General features: G+C 48.3%; 2 protein-coding genes across 36 annotated transcripts in view; both read left to right on the forward strand.

The window, feature by feature from the left end:
- LOC106592465 (CLIP-associating protein 2) overlaps nucleotides 1-1869 on the forward strand; it is a 129636-nt gene extending 127767 nt beyond the window's left edge. For all 33 annotated transcript variants that reach the window (XM_082961304.1, XM_082961301.1, XM_082961305.1 and 30 more), the window contains one exon: nucleotides 666-1869. In XM_082961304.1, coding sequence (XP_082817430.1) covers nucleotides 666-743 — 78 coding nt within the window. In that variant the 3' untranslated portion in view covers nucleotides 744-1869. The remainder of the gene's footprint in view (nucleotides 1-665) is intronic.
- A 1532-nt stretch (nucleotides 1870-3401) lies between these two features.
- The window catches only part of LOC106595386 (upstream-binding protein 1), a 29617-nt gene continuing 13267 nt past the window's right edge, over nucleotides 3402-19751 (forward strand). Inside the window, exons 1-12 of one of the 3 annotated variants that reach the window (XM_045695010.2) lie at nucleotides 3402-4489; nucleotides 7416-7632; nucleotides 9990-10147; nucleotides 12005-12078; nucleotides 12259-12364; nucleotides 12438-12544; nucleotides 12641-12793; nucleotides 14394-14504; nucleotides 14637-14744; nucleotides 18374-18477; nucleotides 18565-18619; nucleotides 18906-18999. In XM_045695010.2, the coding sequence (XP_045550966.2) occupies nucleotides 7517-7632; nucleotides 9990-10147; nucleotides 12005-12078; nucleotides 12259-12364; nucleotides 12438-12544; nucleotides 12641-12793; nucleotides 14394-14504; nucleotides 14637-14744; nucleotides 18374-18477; nucleotides 18565-18619; nucleotides 18906-18999 (1186 nt within the window). In that variant the 5' untranslated portion in view covers nucleotides 3402-4489; nucleotides 7416-7516. The remainder of the gene's footprint in view (nucleotides 4490-7415; nucleotides 7633-9989; nucleotides 10148-12004; nucleotides 12079-12258; nucleotides 12365-12437; nucleotides 12545-12640; nucleotides 12794-14393; nucleotides 14505-14636; nucleotides 14745-18373; nucleotides 18478-18564; nucleotides 18620-18905; nucleotides 19000-19751) is intronic. The other 2 variants (XM_045695009.2, XM_045695008.2) reach the window with 2 other exon arrangements.

Raw genomic sequence — 19751 nt, forward strand, 5'->3', positions numbered from 1 at the left:
CAGTTTCATCAGCTGTCCCGGAGTCTGGTCTCGGATGATGCCGCAGGTGAAGAAACCGGATGCGGAGGTCCTGGGCCGGCGTAGTTATACGTGGTCTGCGGTTGTGAGGCCGGTTGGACGTACTGCCAAATTCTCAAAAACTGTCACAGGTGGCTTATGGTAGAAATGAACATTAAATTCTCAGGTAGACATTCATGCAGTCAGCATTGCAATTGGACACTCCTTCAACTTGATATCTGTGGCGTTGTGTGACACAACTGCACATCAGTGGCCTTTTCTTGTCCCCAGCACAAGGTGCACCTGTGTAATGATCATGCTGTTTAGTCCGCTTCTTGATATGCCACTCCTGTCAGGTGGATGGATAATCTTGGCAAAGGAGAAATGCTCACTGACAGAGATGTAAACACAATTGTGCGCACAATTTGACAGAAAAAATCTTTTTGTGTGTATGGAACATTTCTCGGCTCTTTTTATTTCAGTTTATGAAACGTGGGACCAACACTTTACATGTTGTGTTTATATTTTAGTTCAGTGTAGATTACTGGATCAGGAGGATTCATGAAGAACTGCTTCACTTCTACAACCCTGTAACTCCCCCCCCCCCCCGCCCTCCCTCTCTCTCTCTCTCTCTCCCTCTCTCTCTCTCTCTCTCTCTCTCTCTCCAGTTGAAGTTGTTGAATCTGTACATCAAGCGTGCCCAGTCTGGCTCCAGTGGTGGTGAGCCCCCACCAGACAGCCTATAGAACAGACAGATGGACAGCGCCCCCACAGGACAACCATGGAACTGCACTCTCCCTCCAGAGACTTAACACACACTCTTACATGGATGGATAAACACATACTCACACGCTTACATGAACACACACACGCTTACTGACATGCTTACATGAACATGCTAATATGAAGGCCCAGACTGACACACTCACACACACACTGTCCTGGACACAACCTCCCATTGCCTTTTTGTTGCCTACTACAATGCACTCTGGGATACGGTGCAGAAGAGAGGATTGTTGTAGTTCCCTTCCCAAACATTGAAGATTCACCCTGTTCTCTGAGACTCACCCCCTGATCTCTACACACCTAACCACACCCTCTGATGATGCACTAGCCACACACCCCCAGCCAGGATGGATGGCTAGAGAGGAAGGGACGAGGCTAGGTATGTGCATTCTGCAGACCGGTGTGTTTATGTCTGCGACGGAGGAGGGGGTGTATTTCTGAGGTCAGTCAGTCCATCTGTCATAGTGGTCGAGCAGTTAGGTCATGAGCAGTTAGGTCATAACTGTTCATAACAACTACATAGGCAATGAGTGTAAGTTATGGGAGACGGAATGTGCTTAGCTCTACATGACAGTGATTTTTAACTCTTTATCCAGAGCCTATTTACTGTCACAGTGGAAGGGAGAGGGTGAAATTAGTTAACCATGTCCACCCCTTTCAGAGAAGTCCATAGTACCTTCCACTGCTTTCCTGCCATGTCTTGGATGAGTACATTTCAGACAAAGAGGGGGGAGACATGGCTTCTTCTTATTATCATCACCTAATGGATATGCCTCCACACATGATAACATGGATTAATATCCAGTAAGGACGTCATTCAGGAGAGTCCTTGAAGGAGGTGCGCGCTCTGCATCCTGATCAGTTTTGTTTTCTGTTGCGTGTGCCATAGTCTCTCTACTTTGGTTTCTCTCTGGGGAGACGTTTTGGACAAATGTACTATTTAGTGATCTGAGAAACTGTCCCCTCTTCTTCCTCTTCTTGTAACAGTCTGGCTGTCACTGGGTTGTTTTCCTCTGTGCATTTACAAAGCTGTGCTTACAATAAAATGAAGAAAAAAGAAAAATAACTTGTACAGACCATAATAAACACAGGTTTCTGTCTCAGTCAGTGGGAGGGGCACCTGTTCTGCCACACACAGGGTCTACAATTAACCAAAGTTGCGCCCCTTGTGCACTGACTGGAATAAACTGGTATTTATGGACCAGAGCACAGTACGGAAGATACTGTGCTCTTCATACAGTGTGTGAATGTGTCTGAACATGGAAGCTGGAGAATATATACAGTTGAAGTGGGAAGTTTACATACACTTAGGTTAGAGTCATTAAAACTCGTTTCTCAACCACTCCACAAATTTCTTGTTAACAAACTATAGTTTTGGCAAGTCTGTTAGGACATCTACTTTGTGTATGACACAAGTAATTTTTCCAACAATTGTTTACAGACAGATTATTTCACTTATAATTCACTGTATCACAATTCCAGTGGGTCAGAAGTTTACATACACTAAGTTGACTGTGCCTTTAAACAGCTTGGAAAATTCCAGAAAATTATGTCATGGCTTTAGAAGCTTCTGATAGGCTAATTGACATAATTTGAGTCAATTGGAGGTGTACCTGTGGATGTATTTCAAGGCCTACCTTCAAACTCAGTGCCTCTTTGCTTGACATTATGGGAAAATCTAAAGAAATCAGCCAAGACCTCAGAAAAAAAATTGTAGACCTCCACAAGTCTGGTTCATCCTTGGGAGCAATTTCCAAACGCCTGAAGGTACCACGTTCATCTGTACAAACAATAGTACGCAAGTATAAACACCATGGGACCACGCAGCCGTCATACCGCTCAGGAAGGAGACGCGTTCTGTCTCCTAGAAGTGCAAATCAATCCCAGAACAACAGCAAAGGACCTTGTGAAGATGCTGGAGGAAACGGGTACAAAAGTATCTATATCCACAGTAAAACGAGTCCTATATTGACATAACCTGAAAGGTCGCTCAGCAAGGAAGAAGCCACTGCTCCAAAACCGCCATAAAAAAAAGCCAGACTACGGTTTGCAACTGCACATGGGGACAAAGATCGTACTTTTTGGAGAAATGTCCTCTGGTCTGAAGAAACAAAAATAGAATTGTTTGGCCATAATGACCATCGTTATGTTTGGAGGGAAAATGGGGACGCTTGCAAGCCAAAGAACACCATCCCAACCGTGAAGCACGGGGGTGGCAGCATCATGTTGTGGGGGTGCTTTGCTGCAGGAGGGACTGGTGCACTTCACAAAATAGATGGCATCATGAGGATGGAAAATTATGTGGATATATTGAAGCAACATCTCAAGACATCAGTCAGGAAGTTAAAGCTTGGTCACAAATGGGTCTTCCAAATGGACAATGACCCCAAGCATACTTCCAAAGTTGTGGCAAAATGGCTTAAGGACAACAAAGTCAAGGTATTGGAGTGGCCATCACAAAGCCCTGACCTCAATCCTATAGAACATTTGTGGGCAGAACTGAAAAAGTGTGTGCGAGCAAGGAGGCCTACAAACCTGACTCAGTTACACCAGCTCTGTCAGGAGGAATGGGCCAAAATTCACCCAACTTATTGTGGGAAGCTTGTGGAAGGCTACCCGAAACGTTTGACCCAAGTTAAACAATTTAAAGGCAATGCTACCACATACTAATTGAGTGTGTGTAAACTTCTGACCCACTGGGAATGTGATAAAATAAATAAAAGCTGAAATAAATCACTCTCTACTATTATTCTGACATTTTCACATTATTAAAATAAAGTGGTGATCCTAACTGACCTAAAACAGGGAATTTTTACTAGGATTAAATGTCAGGAATTGTGAAAAACTGAGTTTAAATGTATTTGGCTGAGGTGTATGTAAACTTCCGATTCACAGGTTAATATGTAACATGATCAACTGGGAAAGGGTAAGTTCTACTATTACAGGACTGAAGATTTATGACCGTCATTTGTGTTCTCTATAAATGCAAACGGACCTCTGGTAGCTTGACTTCCAGACACAGAAGGGTTGGTGCAAGTGGCCTAAAGAGCATCCTGTGTCCATGTCCTAAATCACACGCACATTACAATCATTCCCACTAAATACATCCAACTTCACATCTGGCTGTTGGTCTTTGGTCCAACACACATTTATTTTCTCCAGTAGGAACACACTGTTCTCTGGAAGCAGAGGGGAACCGGCCTGCTAGTCTCAAACAGCCGAGTAGTTGGTTTGTTTTTTTACAGATTTTTGTTGTCTCGTTTGAATTATGCATTTGTGTATTGTGAATATGTCTCTGTATGTGATGGGGTGAATGAACATGCTATGAACTGGTCACATCGGCGTTATAACGTAGAAGGGGGTTGACAAAAGCTCTGACGGAGCCCATTGGCTGAGCTGGGTGCGCTTGGCAGCAGGGCGGCTTTCTGATTGGCCCCGTGACATCCCCCCCCCTCCTCGGCGGCTGGCGACAGTCCGCAAGGTTTTGAGAGGTCTCCGGTCTGATGAGGAGCCATGTTCGTGTTGCCTGCATATGTGTCGTCTACCGCCACTGTTCTGATCGTTAAAGAGTCTTATTTAACCGACCGGGAACTGTAGCCCTGGTCACACGAGTCCGCGATGAAAAAAGGAGAGAGGTTTCGGAGGGCACAGGAAGCGCTGGCTGCGAGCTTCTCATAGGAGGATTCCAGACATCCGTGAATCAAATGCAAGTGAAGTTTTATAATGCTACTAGACTGCTAATGCTAGCTCACTAGTTGAGACGGACATGGCGTGTGAATATGCGGGTGTGGACTCAACAACATCCTGCATTTACGTAATGTTGCTAGCTAGCTATGCCTGGGCTCGGGGAAGTGCTATGTCGCCAGCTAAATTGACCTTTTGAGGACAGCAAGTGAGCTAACTCTCGCTAGTTAGCTAGGGGAAACAATTTTCACGCAACTGAGATACTTTAGTGACCTTTTCGTATTAGGTTAGGAGTAGCCAGCCGATCCGACCCGCTTGCTTTCAGCTGCACTAGGGTCGGACAGCCTTCCCATGTAGATTAAAAGACACAGCGCAGTTTGGCTCGGGAAACGTACCTCAACCCAGGGATGACAAATGTGTTGTACTACGAAGTGTCCCATGATCCCAACTCTTACACCGAGAAGATTGAACAACTGCTAGTTTCCGGGAAAACTTGTCCTTTTGGTTCTCATGTTAGATAGCAGAAGCCATTTTGGAATGGAAGACAGCCAATCAGCTCCTTTGTTGTTTAATACAGCAGTTTACTTAAAGCTGCAATATAACTTTTTGGGCGACCTAATTAAATTCACATAGAAATGTGAGTCATAGGCGCATCGCGGTGCTTGAGGCGTCACTACAGACCCGGGTTCGATCCCAGACTGTGTCACAACCAACCGGGAGTCCCATAGGGTGGCGCACAATTAGCCCAGTGTCTTCCGTGTTAGTGGAGGGTTTGGATGGGGGAGGGCTTTACTTGGCTCAACACGCTCTAGCGACTCCTTGTGGCGGCCAGGCACCAGCAGGCTGACTTCGGTCGGTGGAAACTGTTTCTCCTCCGTCACATTGGTGCGGGCGCTTCCTGCTTAAGCGGGAGGGTTTGGCAGGTCATGTTTTGTAAGACGCCTGACTCGACTTTCGCCTCTCCTGAGCCCGTTGGGGAGTTGCAGCGATTTAGACGAGATCGTAGTTGGATATGATGAAATTAGTGAGAAGGGGGGGGGGGTTATAGACCTTGTCATTCTCATTGAAAGCAGCGATAGATCTGTTCTATGTACACTTTCTATGCTTCCCGTGCTTAAGTTTAGTTTTTGCGTTTTGTACACCAGTTTCAAACTGCTGAAATATACAATATTTTTGTTTATGGAAAATATACAAGTGGACAGTTTATTAGGTACACCCATCTAATAAAGATTAAATAAAAAATCTAGTACCCAGAAAAGAGTGAATTCTTCGGTGAATGGACATGTTGGTCAATTGGTATCAAGGGACATAACTTGTGCAAGGAAAACATTCCCCACACCATAACACCACCGCCACCGGCCTGTACCGTTGACAACAGGCAGGATGGGGGCCATGGCCTCCTGCTGCTTATGCCAAATCCTGACTCTGCCATCAGCGTGCCTCAACAGGAACCAGGATTTGTCGGACCAGGCGTGCCCACTGGAGCCGCAGCTTCTTGTTTTTATCTGATGGGAACCCGGTGTGGTCGTCTGCTGCAAATAGCCCATCCGTGACAAGGACGGGCGAGGTGTGCGTTTCCAAGATGCTGTTCTGCACAGCACTGGTGTACTGTGCCGTTATTTTGTCTGTTTTTGTGGCCCTCCTGTTAGCTTGCACGATTCTTGACATTCTCCCACGACCTCTCAGTAACGAGCTGTTTTGACTCACAGGACTACCGCTGACTGGATGTTTTTTTGTTTGTCGCACCGTTATCTGTAAAACCCTCGACTCTGTCGTGTTTGAAAAGCCCAGGAGGCCGGCCATTTCTGAGATACTTGAACCGGTGCGCCTTCAGTCGACAATCATACCATGCTCAGAGTCTCTTAGGTCACTAGTTTTGCCCAATCTAATGTTAAATCGAGCAGTAACTGAATGCCTGTCTGCCTGCTTTAAATAGCAAGCCCTGGCCACGTGACTCACTGTGTGTAGGAGCGAACCATTTTCGTTTACCTAATAAACTGGCCACTGAGTGTATTTCAGAGGGTAAAGATGGTACAATGATTCTCGATACAATGACTGCTTGTTTTGTCTCACAAACTGAAATTCAGTGAACAAGTAGAATTTTAACAACCAGGAAATTGAATGATTTCTGCATATTACGTTTACATGTGCATTTCGCAGGCGCCAAGGGCACAGACCTATTTTTCAACTAGTCGGCTTGGGGATTCAAACCAGCGACCTTTCGTTTACTTACCCAGGCTACCTGCCACCGTTTTCGGTCTAACATTTGGGATAATGATACAATTCGAAGTACAATGCGTTTCTCGTCCCTGGATTGAAGTATATTTTGGAGCCGTATAACGTTCCTGCTCTGCCATGTCTTAATGTACACAAGAAGCCTGTCCGACCCTAGTGCAGCTGTAAGCAAGCGAGTCGGATTTGCTGGCTAGAGTCTGAGGTTCAGGTTAGGAAAAGGGGTTAGCAAAAATGCTCTCCTAACCTGCTACAGAAATCACTTTGTATTGAAATGGCGTGAAGAGTCCCAGTTAGCTAGGTAGCTAGTTATTAGTGGTGGAGGGTTTAGCTAGCTAACTTTGAGCAAAAGGTTATTTAGCATGCTGTTATTCCACAAGTCATGATGGTTGTGGATTCTGTTGTTAGCTTAGCCTGCTAACTTTACCTAGCTAGCTAGTCTGGTTGTTGGCTTCATATCAATCCAGATTGCTACTTTCACTTGCAGCCATATTATGGCGAGATATCGGGCTAGTGCGGCATGCTATCAATTCGCCTTTATTCGATCTTCAGTTAGCTACTATAGCTAGTTAGCAACAATAGCTAGTTATCTGAAAGCTACTAACTAGCTTCTTAGCCAACCACCAGTAGCTTACAGTTATTTAGCCCGTAGTGGCCAATGCAACAACAACTAGCTAGTTACCGTAGCTAGCTAACTTTCTCTTCATCGTCTCCAGTCCACCAGCAGTGGTTTATTAGCCTGCTAGCTGCTGTCCCGTCCCCGGAGACAAATCTGGCGGCCCTTCGGCTAGGGGCGGAGGAGAAGGAGCTGGGGGCCATGGCCTGGGTGCTGAAGATGGACCATGCCACCATCGAGTCAGGGCTGGTACACGACTTTGATGCCAGTCTGTCGGGCATCGGGCAGGAGCTGGGGGCTGGCGCATACAGTATGAGGTTAGAAAGCCTGCTTGATATACAATACATACACAACTAGTTATATATCAGTGTGTCTGAACAGGAGATGGAAGGTACAAACTCTTTTAACTGTTTTTCCTCCTAAACCCCTGGCAGGGACGCACACACACACACACACACACACACTGCATCCAGCTGCATTACAGTCATGTATGTGGAATCCCCTCTGTGTGGTATTGTCAGTCTGTGTTGTTGTTCTTTGTTTTGGAGTGTGTAGGGATGGTGGGGGCTGTCACAGCAGGTTTCCACGGAGGACAGAGGGCTTTAATAGTCTACCAGACACATAAAGGGTGTATCAGCAGAATGCATGGTACATAAACCCTGTAAGCACAGCCCAGGCAGGGAGTGGGGATCAGCTCTCCCCTACCCCTCCGTCTCTGGGACATTGCTGTAAGGCATCCAGTTTAACCTAATTCTCCTAATCTGCTATGAAAAGTCAAACCTGCTGTTAATGTGACAAAGGCTGGATCTCTTCTAGCCATAACTGTCTCTCTGGGTGGATCAGTGGCACGTCTCGGAGTGATGACATCGTGTGGTGGAACTGTGGGGTTGCTATGGCAGCAATCAGCTGGGATGCTCAAAGTGGGGTTTGTAGCTGTACCAGTCATATCCTCCACTATGGAACAGTCCGGAACAAACATCTCTTACTGTGACACCACCCTCACTGTCACCGCAACAGCTCCCTAAGTGTAAGAGTGTAAGAGTGTGTGTGCGTGTGTGTGTGTGTGTATCGGTCTTCCCCACAGATGTTTGTGTCAGGGATGTTGTGTTTCTGTGGGATAAGAGTTCCCAGCACTGTCAGCTGTCTCATCAGGATCCTGTGTGTGTCCCATGTCTAGAGAGCAGCTGTGGTGCTCCGTAAGAACAGAATGTCTCAGCCAGTGGCGCTGGCTCCTCGTGTGTCAGGAAGCAAGGGTTTATTCATTACGCCGATTCTGTTACAAAACGTTTAGTCCGTTACAAAACACTTTTCTTTTTTTTGTTCACAGGAAACCATTTACTACCAAATGCTCTTCATCCTCACGTAAAAGCTGTTGGGTTCTTGAATGGAAGTTGTATTTTAATTGTCGTTTCCACGTGTTTCCATTCCAATAATCTGAACGGTCACAAGCTGCATATCTATAAATGATTGATTCTTCCAGACTCTAAAGGGGAACGAAGTCCCCAGGGTTCCTTCCAACTTCTTCCAGACTCTTTTTTTTAAAGAAACACGACTGAACTACAACCTTGTGTTTACGAACAAAATGGAACTCAACAGCATTTGGAGTAAAAATGTTCTGTTGCAAAACGTTTTGCAACAGAATCGGAGTTATGAATACACCCCGCTGAAGTTTCTTTGGTAGCAGTGCAGAGTGGGGCAGTGGCCCTGTGACTGGCATGCCATGCAGGGGCCATGCAGGGGCCATCAGGGCTGGGTTAGGGTGGGACAGGGACAATAAGCAGCTGTGTTGATAAGACGGTCTGTTCTTATAGTTCTACAATTACTACTTCTTTCCCTACCTTTGTTCCATATTTACTTACATTTACATTTACGTCATTTAGCAGACGCTCTTATCCAGAGCGACTTACAAATTGGTGCATTCACCTTATGATATCCAGTGGAACAACCACTTTACAATAGTACATCTATATTTTTTTTGGGGGGGGGGTTAGAAGGATTACTTTATCCTATCCCAGGTATTCCTTAAAGAGGTGGGGTTTCAGGTGTCTCCGGAAGGTGGTGATTGACTCCGCTGTCCTGGCGTCGTGAGGGAGCTTGTTCCACCATTGGGGTGCCAGAGCAGCGAACAGTTTTGACTGGGCTGAGCGGGAACTGTGCTTCCTCAGAGGTAGGGGGGCCAGCAGGCCAGTGGTGGATGAACGCAGTGCCCTTGTTTGGGTGTAGGGACTGATCAGAGCCTGAAGGTACGGAGGTGCCGTTCCCTTCACAGCTCCGTAGGCAATCACCATGGTACTTCCCCCTGTCATTCATCTGATTGGTGGAAGCTATTCACCTATCAAACACAGGATTCTACAGCTTGACTTGACCTTAGAGCGTTTTATGAACCTGGTCTTCAGACTGCCGACTCTTTCCAACGTGAACTCAATTAACCTGAACCGTTCCAGGGAGCATGACCACATTCCTTCTATTGGCATGTAGGACACACACACACACACACCTCTGCCACAACCGCTACTGCCAGGGTCTGTTAGGGTGAGCTGAGGACAGTGTCTGGAGCTGCTGCCAAGTGTGTGCGTGCGTGCGTGCGTGCGTGCGTGTGTGCGTGCGTGTGTGTGTGTGTGTGTGTGTGCTGTCTTCCTCACCCCAATGCTTTTCTCTTTGTGTGTCTGTCCAGTGATGTGCTGGCCCTGCCCATCTTTAAACAGGAGGTCTCCAGTCTAACTTCAGACGGTGAGAGCAGCGGTCTGAACCCTCCCTTCCAGTATGTTCTCTGTGCTGCCACCTCCCCTGCTGTCAAACTACACGACGAGACGCTCACCTACCTGAACCAAGGTGACTTAGTCCTGTCATGGAGACCTGTCTTAACAATGCGCTATATATATATACACACACACACAGTAATGCTGAGCAGTGTTCTCTCAACAGCAATAAGGGATGTTGGTATGTTTTCAAACAGCAGAGATACTCAATCACTGACTTCCTCCTCTTTACTCTCTCTCTCCCCCTCGCTGTCTCTCTCTCACCCCTCGCTGTCTCTCTCCCCCTCGCTGTCTCTCTCTCCCCCTCGCTGTCTCTCTCTCCCCTCTCGCTCTCTCTCCCCTCGCTCTCTCTCCCCCCTCGCTCTCCCCCCCCCTCGCTGTCTCTCTCTCCCCTCGCTCTCTCTCCCCCCCTCGCTCTCTCCCCCCCTCGCTCTCTCTCCCCCCTCGCTGTCTCGCTCTCCCCCCTCGCTGTCTCTCTCTCCCCTCGCTCTCTCTCACCCCCCTCGCTCTCTCTCCCCCCTCGCTCTCTCTCCCCCCTCGCTCTCTCTCCCCCCTCCCTCGCTCTCTCTCCCCCCTCGCTGTCTCTCTCCCCCCCTCGCTGTCTCTCTCCCCCCCTCGCTGTCTCTCTCCCCCCCTCGCTGTCTCTCTCCCCCCCCTCGCTGTCTCTCTCCCCCCCTCGCTGTCTCTCTCCCCCTCGCTGTCTCTCTCCCCCTCGCTGTCTCTCTCCCCCTCGCTGTCTCTCTCCCCCTCGCTGTCTCTCTCCCCCCTCGCTGTCTCTCTCTCTCCCCCCTCGCTGTCTCTCCCCCTCGCTGTCTCTCCCCCTCGCTGTCTCTCCCCCTCGCTGTCTCTCCCCCTCGCTGTCTCTCCCCCCTCGCTGTCTCTCCCCCTCGCTGTCTCTCCCCCTCGCTGTCTCTCTCTCTCCCCCCTCGCTGTCTCTCCCCCTCGCTGTCTCTCTCTTCCCCCTCGCTGTCTCTCTCTTCCCCCTCGCTGTCTCTCTCCCCCCCTCGCTGTCTCTTCTCTCCCCCCCTCGCTGTCTCTTCTCTCCCCCCCTCGCTGTCTCTTCCCTCCCCCCCTCGCTGTCTCTTCTCTCCCCCCCTCGCTGTTTCTTCTCTCCCCCCCTCGCTGTCTCTCTCTCTCGCTGTCTCTCTCTCTCGCTGTCTCTCTCTCTCCCCCCTCGCTGTCTCTCCCCCTCGCTGTCTCTCTCTCTCCCCCCTCGCTGTTTCTCTCTCTCCCCCCTCGCTGTCTCTCCCCCCTCGCTGTCTCTCTCTCTCCCCCCTCGCTGTCTCTCCCCCCTCGCTGTCTCTCTCTCTCCCCCCTCGCTGTCTCTCCCCCCTCGCTGTCTCTCCCCCCTCGCTGTCTCTCCCCCCTCGCTGTCTCTCCCCCCTCGCTGTCTCTCCCCCTCGCTGTCTCTCCCCCTCGCTGTCTCTCCCCCTCGCTGTCTCTCCCCCTCGCTGTCTCTCCCCCTCGCTGTCTCTCCCCCTCGCTGTCTCTCCCCCTCGCTGTCTCTCCCCCTCGCTGTCTCTCCCCCCTCGCTGTCTCTCCCCCCTCGCTGTCTCTCTCTCTCCCCCCTCGCTGTCTCTCTCTCTCCCCCCTCGCTGTCTCTCTCTCTCCCCCCTCGCTGTCTCTCTCTCTCCCCCCTCGCTGTCTCTCCCCCTCGCTGTCTCTCCCCCTCGCTGTCTCTCCCCCTCGCTGTCTCTCCCCCTCGCTGTCTCTCCCCCCTCGCTGTCTCTCTCTCCCCCCTCGCTGTCTCTCTCTCTCCCCTCGCTGTCTCTCTCTTCCCCCTCGCTGTCTCTCTCTCCCCCCCTCGCTGTCTCTTCCTCCCCCCCTCGCTGTTTCTTCTCTCCCCCCCTCGCTGTTTCTTCTCTCCCCCCCTCGCTGTTTCTTCTCTCCCCCCCTCGCTGTCTCTCTCTCCCCCCTCGCCGTCTCTCAGGCCAGTCTTATGAGATCCGTATGCTGGACAACAGGAAGCTGGAGATATCAGAGATAAACAACAGGAGTGTGAAGGTCAGTGTGTTCAGCTTGTCTGTCTGTCTGTCTGTCTGTCTGTCTGTCTCATGGTTTCTGTGGTTGTGTTATGGATGTTACGGTCGTTTTTAAAGCATCGTTAGGGTGGTGTTTCGTAACGTGTGTGTGTGTGTGTGTGTGTGTGTGTGTGTGTGTGTGTGTGTGTGTGTGTGTGTGTAGAGCATCGTTAGGGTGGTGTTTCATGACAGGAGACTCCAGTACACAGAACATCGACAGCTGGAGGGCTGGAAGTGGAATCGCCCGGGAGACCGGCTCCTAGACATCGGTAAGAACACACAAGTGTGTATGTGTGTGTGTATTTCTCTCAGTATATGTATGTAATGTGTGTGTGTGTGTAGACATCCCCTTGTCAGTGGGTATCATGGAGCCCAAAGCCAACCCCTCCCAGCTCAACGCTGCAGAGTTCCTCTGGGACCTCAACAGGAGAGCCTCTGTGTTTGTGCAGGTAACACTCTCTCCCCTGTAGTCACATCAGTCTCTATTCTCTCCATCTTTCAACCTAACCCTCCTGGCGTGTGTGTGTGTGTGTGTGTGTGTGTAGGTTCACTGCATCAGTACAGAGTTCACCCCTAGGAAGCACGGAGGAGAGAAGGGAGTTCCCTTCAGGATCCAGATCGACACTTTCAGACAGGGAGACAACGGAGAGTACACTGAACACCTCCACTCTGCTTCCTGTCAAATCAAAGTCTTCAAGGTACAAACACACTGACGCCACACCAAGTCAGATCACCTTTTGAGGGGTTGGGTTAACCTCTCTTGGGTATGTGGGATGTGACCGTCCTACCTGCGGGACACATTATTCAACAGCCAGTGAAAAAGCAGGGCGGCAAATTCAAAACAACAAAAATCTCATAATTCAACTTTCTCAAACATACAAGTATTATACACCATTTTATAGGTAAGACTCTCTTTAATCCAACCACATTGTCCGATTTCAAAAAGGCTTTACGGCGAAAGCAAAACATTAGATTATGTTAGGACACCACCTAAACAAGAAAAGCCACACAGCCATTTTCCTAGCAAGGAGAGGCGTCACAAAAACCAGAAATACAGCTAAAATGAAGCACTACGTTTGATCTTCATCAGATGGCACTCATAGGACTTCATGTTACACAATACATGTATGTTATGTTCGATCAAGTTCATATTTATATCCAAAAACAGCATTTTACATTGGTGCGTGATGTTCAGAAAATGTTTGCCTCCCAAAACTTCGGGTGAATGTGCACATCAATTTACAGAAATACTCATCATAAAACGTTGACAAAATATATAACAATTATTTAAAGAATTATAGATATACTACTTCTTAATGCAACCGCTGTGTCAGATTTCAAAATAACTTTACGGAGAAAGCAGATTGTTCAGCCATCAATGCAAGCTATACAGTTACCCGCCAAGTTCTGGCATCAACAAAACTCTAAATTAGTGTTATAAATCTTTCCTTACCTTTGCTGATCCTCGGCGGAATGCACTCGCAGGACTCCCACTTCCACAAGAAATGTTCATTTGTTCGATAAAGTCCATCATTTATGTCCAAATACCTCTGTTTTGTTGGCGCGTCCAGAATAATATTCCAAAGGCACGATGCGGGAGCGCAAATCAATAGACGAAATGCTCAAAAGTTCCATTACCGTTTGTAGAAACATGTCAAACTATGTTTACAATCAAACCTTAGGGTGCTTTTAACATAAATAACCAATAATATTCCAACCGGACAATGGCGTATTCATTACAGAAGAAAAATTAAAAATGCTAGCCATGCGTGAATGCGCATGAAGTAACTACATGACCTCAGACAGTCCACTGCTTGAACCGGCTGCTATTCCCTCAAAATGTACCATAAAAGCCTCAAACAACTTTCTAAAGACTGTTGACATCTAGTGGAAGCCTTAGGAAGTGCAAAATGACCCCTAAAGTCACTGTAGTTTGGAAAGGGAATTAATTTAAAAAAAACTACAGCCTCAGATTTCCTACTTCCTGGTTGGATTTTTCTCAGGTTCTTACCTGCCATATGAGTTCTGTTATACTTACAGACATCATTCAAACAGTTTTATAAACATCAGAGTGTTTTCTATCCAAATCTACTAATAATATGCATATTCTAGTTCCTGGGCCCGAGTAGTAGGCAGTTTAATTTGGGTACGTTTTTCATCCGGCCGTGAAAATACTGCCCCCTAGCCCAGAGAAGTTAAATGCAGAAGACACATTTCAGTTGGATACATTGTTGTACAATTGACTAGGTTCCTTTCATCATTCCTCTCTTTCTCTCTTGCTCTCTACCCTCCTCCCAGCCAAAGGGGGCAGACAGGAAACAGAAGACGGACAGAGAGAAGATGGAGAAACGAACGTCTCAAGAGAAGGAGAAGTACCAATCCTCCTACAACACCACCATCCTATCAGAGGTTGGTCCATCCAGGGTTTTAATGGGGACTGGAACACTATACTGCACTTTCTAAAAGTCTACTTATCAGGAGTCAAGTGTACGGGCTCAGATTGTGGTGTGTGTGTGTGTGTGTGTGTGTGTGTGTGTCTAGATGAGGCTGGAGCCCATCATAGAGGAAGCAGGAGACTACGAGCTGAAGAAGTCCAGCAAGAGGACGCTGCCGGCTGACTGTGGGGACTCGCTGGCCAAGAGAGGAAGTGTAAGAGTCCTTTTATATATTACTGTATATTTATCCTGCTTTCATATCTGTCCTCTCCTCCTGTCCAGGTAGTGAATATGTAGTTGTATGGTCCTCTCCTCCTGTCCAGGTAGTGAATATGTAGTTGTATGGTCCTCTCCTCCTGTCCAGGTAGTGAATATGTAGTTGTATGGTCCTCTCCTCCTGTCCAGGTAGTGAATATGTAGTTGTATGGTCCTCTCCTCCTGTCCAGGTAATGAATATGTAGTTGTATGGTCCTCTCCTGTCCAGGTAGTGAATATGTAGTTGTATGGTCCTCTCCTGTCCAGGTAGTGAATATGTAGTTGTATGGTCCTCTCCTGTCCAGGTAGTGAATATGTAGTTGTATGGTCCTCTCCTGTCCAGGTAGTGAATATGTAGTTGTATGGTCCTCTCCTGTCCAGGTAGTGAATATGTAGTTGTATGGTCCTCTCCTGTCCAGGTAGTGAATATGTAGTTGTATGGTGCTCTCCTCCTGTCCAGGTAGTGAATATGTAGTTGTATGGTCCTCTCCTCCTGTCCAGGTAGTGAATATGTAGTTGTATGGTCCTCTCCTCCTGTCCAGGTAGTGAATATGTAGTTGTATGGTGCTTGGTAACAGGGTTTCCGTCAGCCAGTAATAGCCGACAGATACGGAGCCGACAGATACTACAGATACGGAGCCTACGGATACTACAGATACGGAGCCTACGGATACTACAGATACGGAGCCTACGGATACTACAGATACGGAGCCTACGGATACTACAGATACGGAGCCTACGGATACTACAGATACGGAGCCTACGGATACTACAGATACGGAGCCTACGGATACTACAGATGCGGAGCCGACGGATACTACGGATGCGGAGCCGACGGATACTACGGATGCGGAGCCTACGGATACTACAGATGCGGAGCCGACGGATACTACGGATGCGGAGCCGACGGATACTACGGATGCGGAGCCTACGGATACTACGGATGCGGAGCCTACGGATACTACGGATACGGAGCCTACGGATACTACGGATACGGAGCCTACGGATACTACAGATACGGAGCCGACGGATACTACAGATGCGGAGCCGACGGATACTACAGATGCGGAGCCGACGGATACTACAGATGCGGAGCCTACGGATACTACAGATGCGGAGCCTACGGATACTACGGATGCGGAGCCTACGGATACTACGGATGCGGAGCCTACGGATACTACGGATACGGAGCCTACGGATACTACGGATACGGAGCCTACGGATACGGAGCCTACGGATACTACGGATACGGAGCCTACGGATACGGAGCCTACGGATACTACGGATACGGAGCCTACGGATACTACGGATACGGAGCCTACGGATACGGAGCCTACGGATACGGAGCCTACGGATACGGAGCCTACGGATACTACGGATACGGAGCCTACGGATACTACTGAGCCTACGGATACTACGGAGCCTACGAATACGAAGCCTACGGATACGGAGCCTACGGATACTACGGATACGGAGCCTACGGATACGGAGCCTACGGATACTACGGAGCCTACGGATACTACGGATACGGAGCCTACGGATACGGAGCCTACGGATACTATGGATACGGAGCCTACGGATACGGAGCCTACGGATACGGAGCCTACGGATACTACGGATACGGAGCCCGGCTACGGATACTACGGAGCCTCGGAGCCTACGGAGCCTACGGACTCGGAGCCTACGGAGCCTACGGACTCGGAGCCTACGGATACTACGGAGCCTACGGATACTACGGAGCCTACGGATACTACGGAGCCTACGGATACTACGGATACGGAGCCTACGGATACGGAGCCTACGGATACGGAGCCTACGGATACGGAGCCTACGGATACGGAGCCTACGGATACTACGGATACGGAGCCTACGGATACTACGGATATGGAGCCTACGGATACTACGGATACGGAGCCTACGGATACGGAGCCTACGGATACTACGGATACGGAGCCTACGGAGCCTACGGATACGGAGGCTACGGATACGGAGCCTACGGATACTACGGATACGGAGCCTACGGATACGGAGCCTACAGATACTACGGATACGGAGCCTACGGATACGGAGCCTACAGATACTACGGATACGGAGCCTACGGATACGGAGCCTACAGATACGGAGCCTACAGATACGGAGCCTACAGATACTACGGATACGGAGCCTACAGATACTACGGATACGGAGCCTACAGATACTACGGATACGGAGCCTACAGATACTACGGATACGGAGACTACGGATACGGAGCCTACGGTTACGGAGCCTACGGTTACGGAGCCTACGGATACGGAGCCTACGGATACGGAGCCTACAGATACTACGGATACGGAACCTACGGATACGGAGCCTACGGATACGGAGCCTACGGATACTACAGATACGGAGCCTACGGATACTACGGATACGGATGGCAGCTGTTTTTGATTCTCAACGGTAATTGTAGCGCAGGGTTAACATCTTTAGGGTTAAATTGACTTTACTGGAGTTTCACTATCTTTTCTTTTTACCCCTTTTTCTCTCCAATTTCATGGTTTCTAATTGGTAGTTACAGTCTTGTCTCATCGCTGCAACTCCCGTACGGACTCGGGAGAGACGAAGGTCAAGAGCCATGCGTCCTCCAAAACACAACCCAACCAAACCGCACTGCTTCTTGACACAATGCCCACTTAAACCCGGAAGCCAGCCGCACCAATATGTCTGAGGAAACACTGTACACCTAGCGACCGTGTCAGTGTGCCTTGCGCCCCGGCCTGTTTCAAACCGAAACCTTTTACTTCGTATTGTAAGGTTTCAGTAGCCTTGGCAAAATCCTACCGTATCCGTGGAAACAATGATTTTATAAAGACGTCCATGTGCCATAGAAACCAGTAGACTATTCTCTCAGCTTTTATTGGTCATCAACGTTCTTTCATCATCCGCTAGCCAAATGCACATTGACGCGTAGCCTACTGCCTATAATGTGAAGAAATCATAGTTTATCAGCATTAAGCTAAACGTTCTCATCAGAATCATTGCTTTTTAGCATTTTTTTTGTATGTAACCAAGGTCTACTGGTTGAATGAATTTGGGATCTATCGTCCCACAACTGTCCCAGAGTCAGTTTGGAATATTTATTTCTCGACAAGCTGACCAATAGAATAGGTGAACGTTTCTACTATGGGGTACAGTAGATTAACAGACTAGTGATTCTGCTGTTCGTTACTCGTCCTGTTGGCTGAGGAAAAGTAAATGTGGATAGTTATTCCAACATCTTTAAAGTGTGGGAAGGACACACATCTTATCCTGGACTTGCACCTTCAGTTCGTATGAATTACCATCATCTAAAATGTGATTTCTGTCATTCTGACAAACAGTGAGTGGACGCTCTAATCAGGTCACTCACCCAACTCGTATGGTTCAGGTAAATGTCTCAATTAAAATGCTGCCGGTCAAATGTCCGGCACCACATTTTCCAAACGGAAACCCTGCTTAGTAGGTGGTGACAGCAATGCTTAAGAGGTGTGTGTGTGTGTGTGTGTGTGTGTGTGTGTGTGTGTGTGTGTGTGTGTGTGTGTGTTGTAACATCTCTCTCTTCTCTCTGGTCAGTGTTCTCCATGGCCTGATGCCTACGTGGGCTCTCCCCGGACGGCTGGTCCCTCCTTCACCTCCACACCCCTCTCCACGTACACGGCCTCCTCCCTACCCGACAGGTGTGTGAGCGTTCAGGGATAGAGAGAAAGGAACTCTGTCTGTGTGGACATAGTGAGATAATGCTGACTGTGACTGTTGTATTCCAGTGGCTCATCGTCGCCCAATCACCAGGCAGACCCTGTCAGCCAAGTCGTCACAGAGGTCAGTATACACCACACACACATTCTCATGGACATGTCTCAAATCCTGTCAAAACTTCTCATGTTGAAAATCATCCCCCCAACTCACTCTCTCTCTCTCTCTGTCTCTCTCTCTCTCTCTGTCTGTCTCTCTCGCTCTCTCTCTCTCTCTCTCTCTCTGTCTCTCTCTCTCTCTGTCTCTCTCTCTCTCTGTCTCTCTCTCTCTCTGTCTCTCTCTGTCTCTCTGTCTCTCTCTCTCTCTGTCTCTCTCTCTCTCTCGCTCTCTCTCTCTCTCTCTCTCTCTGCAGCAGCTCAGTCCTACAGCTTCCATCCAGGAGACTCAGAAGTGGCTTGTTAAAAACCGCTTCAGCAGCTACGCTCGTCTCTTCTCCCACTTCTCAGGTACCCACATTCCCTGGTCCCTAGTGTAGGTTGAGTTGTTAAATACAGCCTGTTGAGTTGTTAAATACAGCCTGTTGAGTTGTTAAATACAGCCTGTTGAGTTGTTAAATACAGCCTGTTGAGTTGTTAAATACAGCCTGTTGAGTTGTTAAATACAGCCTGTTGTGTCGGTAGGTTGAGTTGTTAAATACAGCCTGTTGTGTCGGTAGGTTGAGTTGTTAAATACAGCCTGTTGTGTTGTTAAATACAGCCTGTTGAGTTGTTAAATACAGCCTGTTGTGTTGGTAGGTTGAGTTGTTAAATACAGCCTGTTGTGTCGGTAGGTTGAGTTGTTAAATACAGCCTGTTGAGTTGTGTAGGTTGAGTTGTTAAATACAGCCTGTGGTGTTGTTAAATACAGCCTGTTGTGTTGTTAAATACAGCCTGTTGTGTTGTTAAATACAGCCTGTTGTGTTGTTAAATACAGCCTGTTGTGTTGTTAAATACAGCCTGTTGTGTTGGTAGGTTGTGTTGTTAAATACAGCCTGTTGTGTTGTTAAATACAGCCTGTTGTTTTGTTAAATACAGCCTGTTGAGTTGGTAGGTTGAGTTGTTAAATACAGCCTGTTGAGTTGGTAGGTTGAGTTGTTAAATACAGCCTGTTGTGTTGGTAGGTTGAGTTGTTAAATACAGCCTGTTGAGTTGTTAAATACAGCCTGTTGTGTCGGTAGGTTGAGTTGTTAAATACAGCCTGTTGTGTCGGTAGGGGTTGC

The sequence above is a fragment of the Salmo salar genome, chromosome 14 (assembly GCF_965601325.2).
Source record: "Salmo salar chromosome 14, fSalSal1, whole genome shotgun sequence".
NCBI lineage: Eukaryota > Metazoa > Chordata > Actinopteri > Salmoniformes > Salmonidae > Salmo > Salmo salar.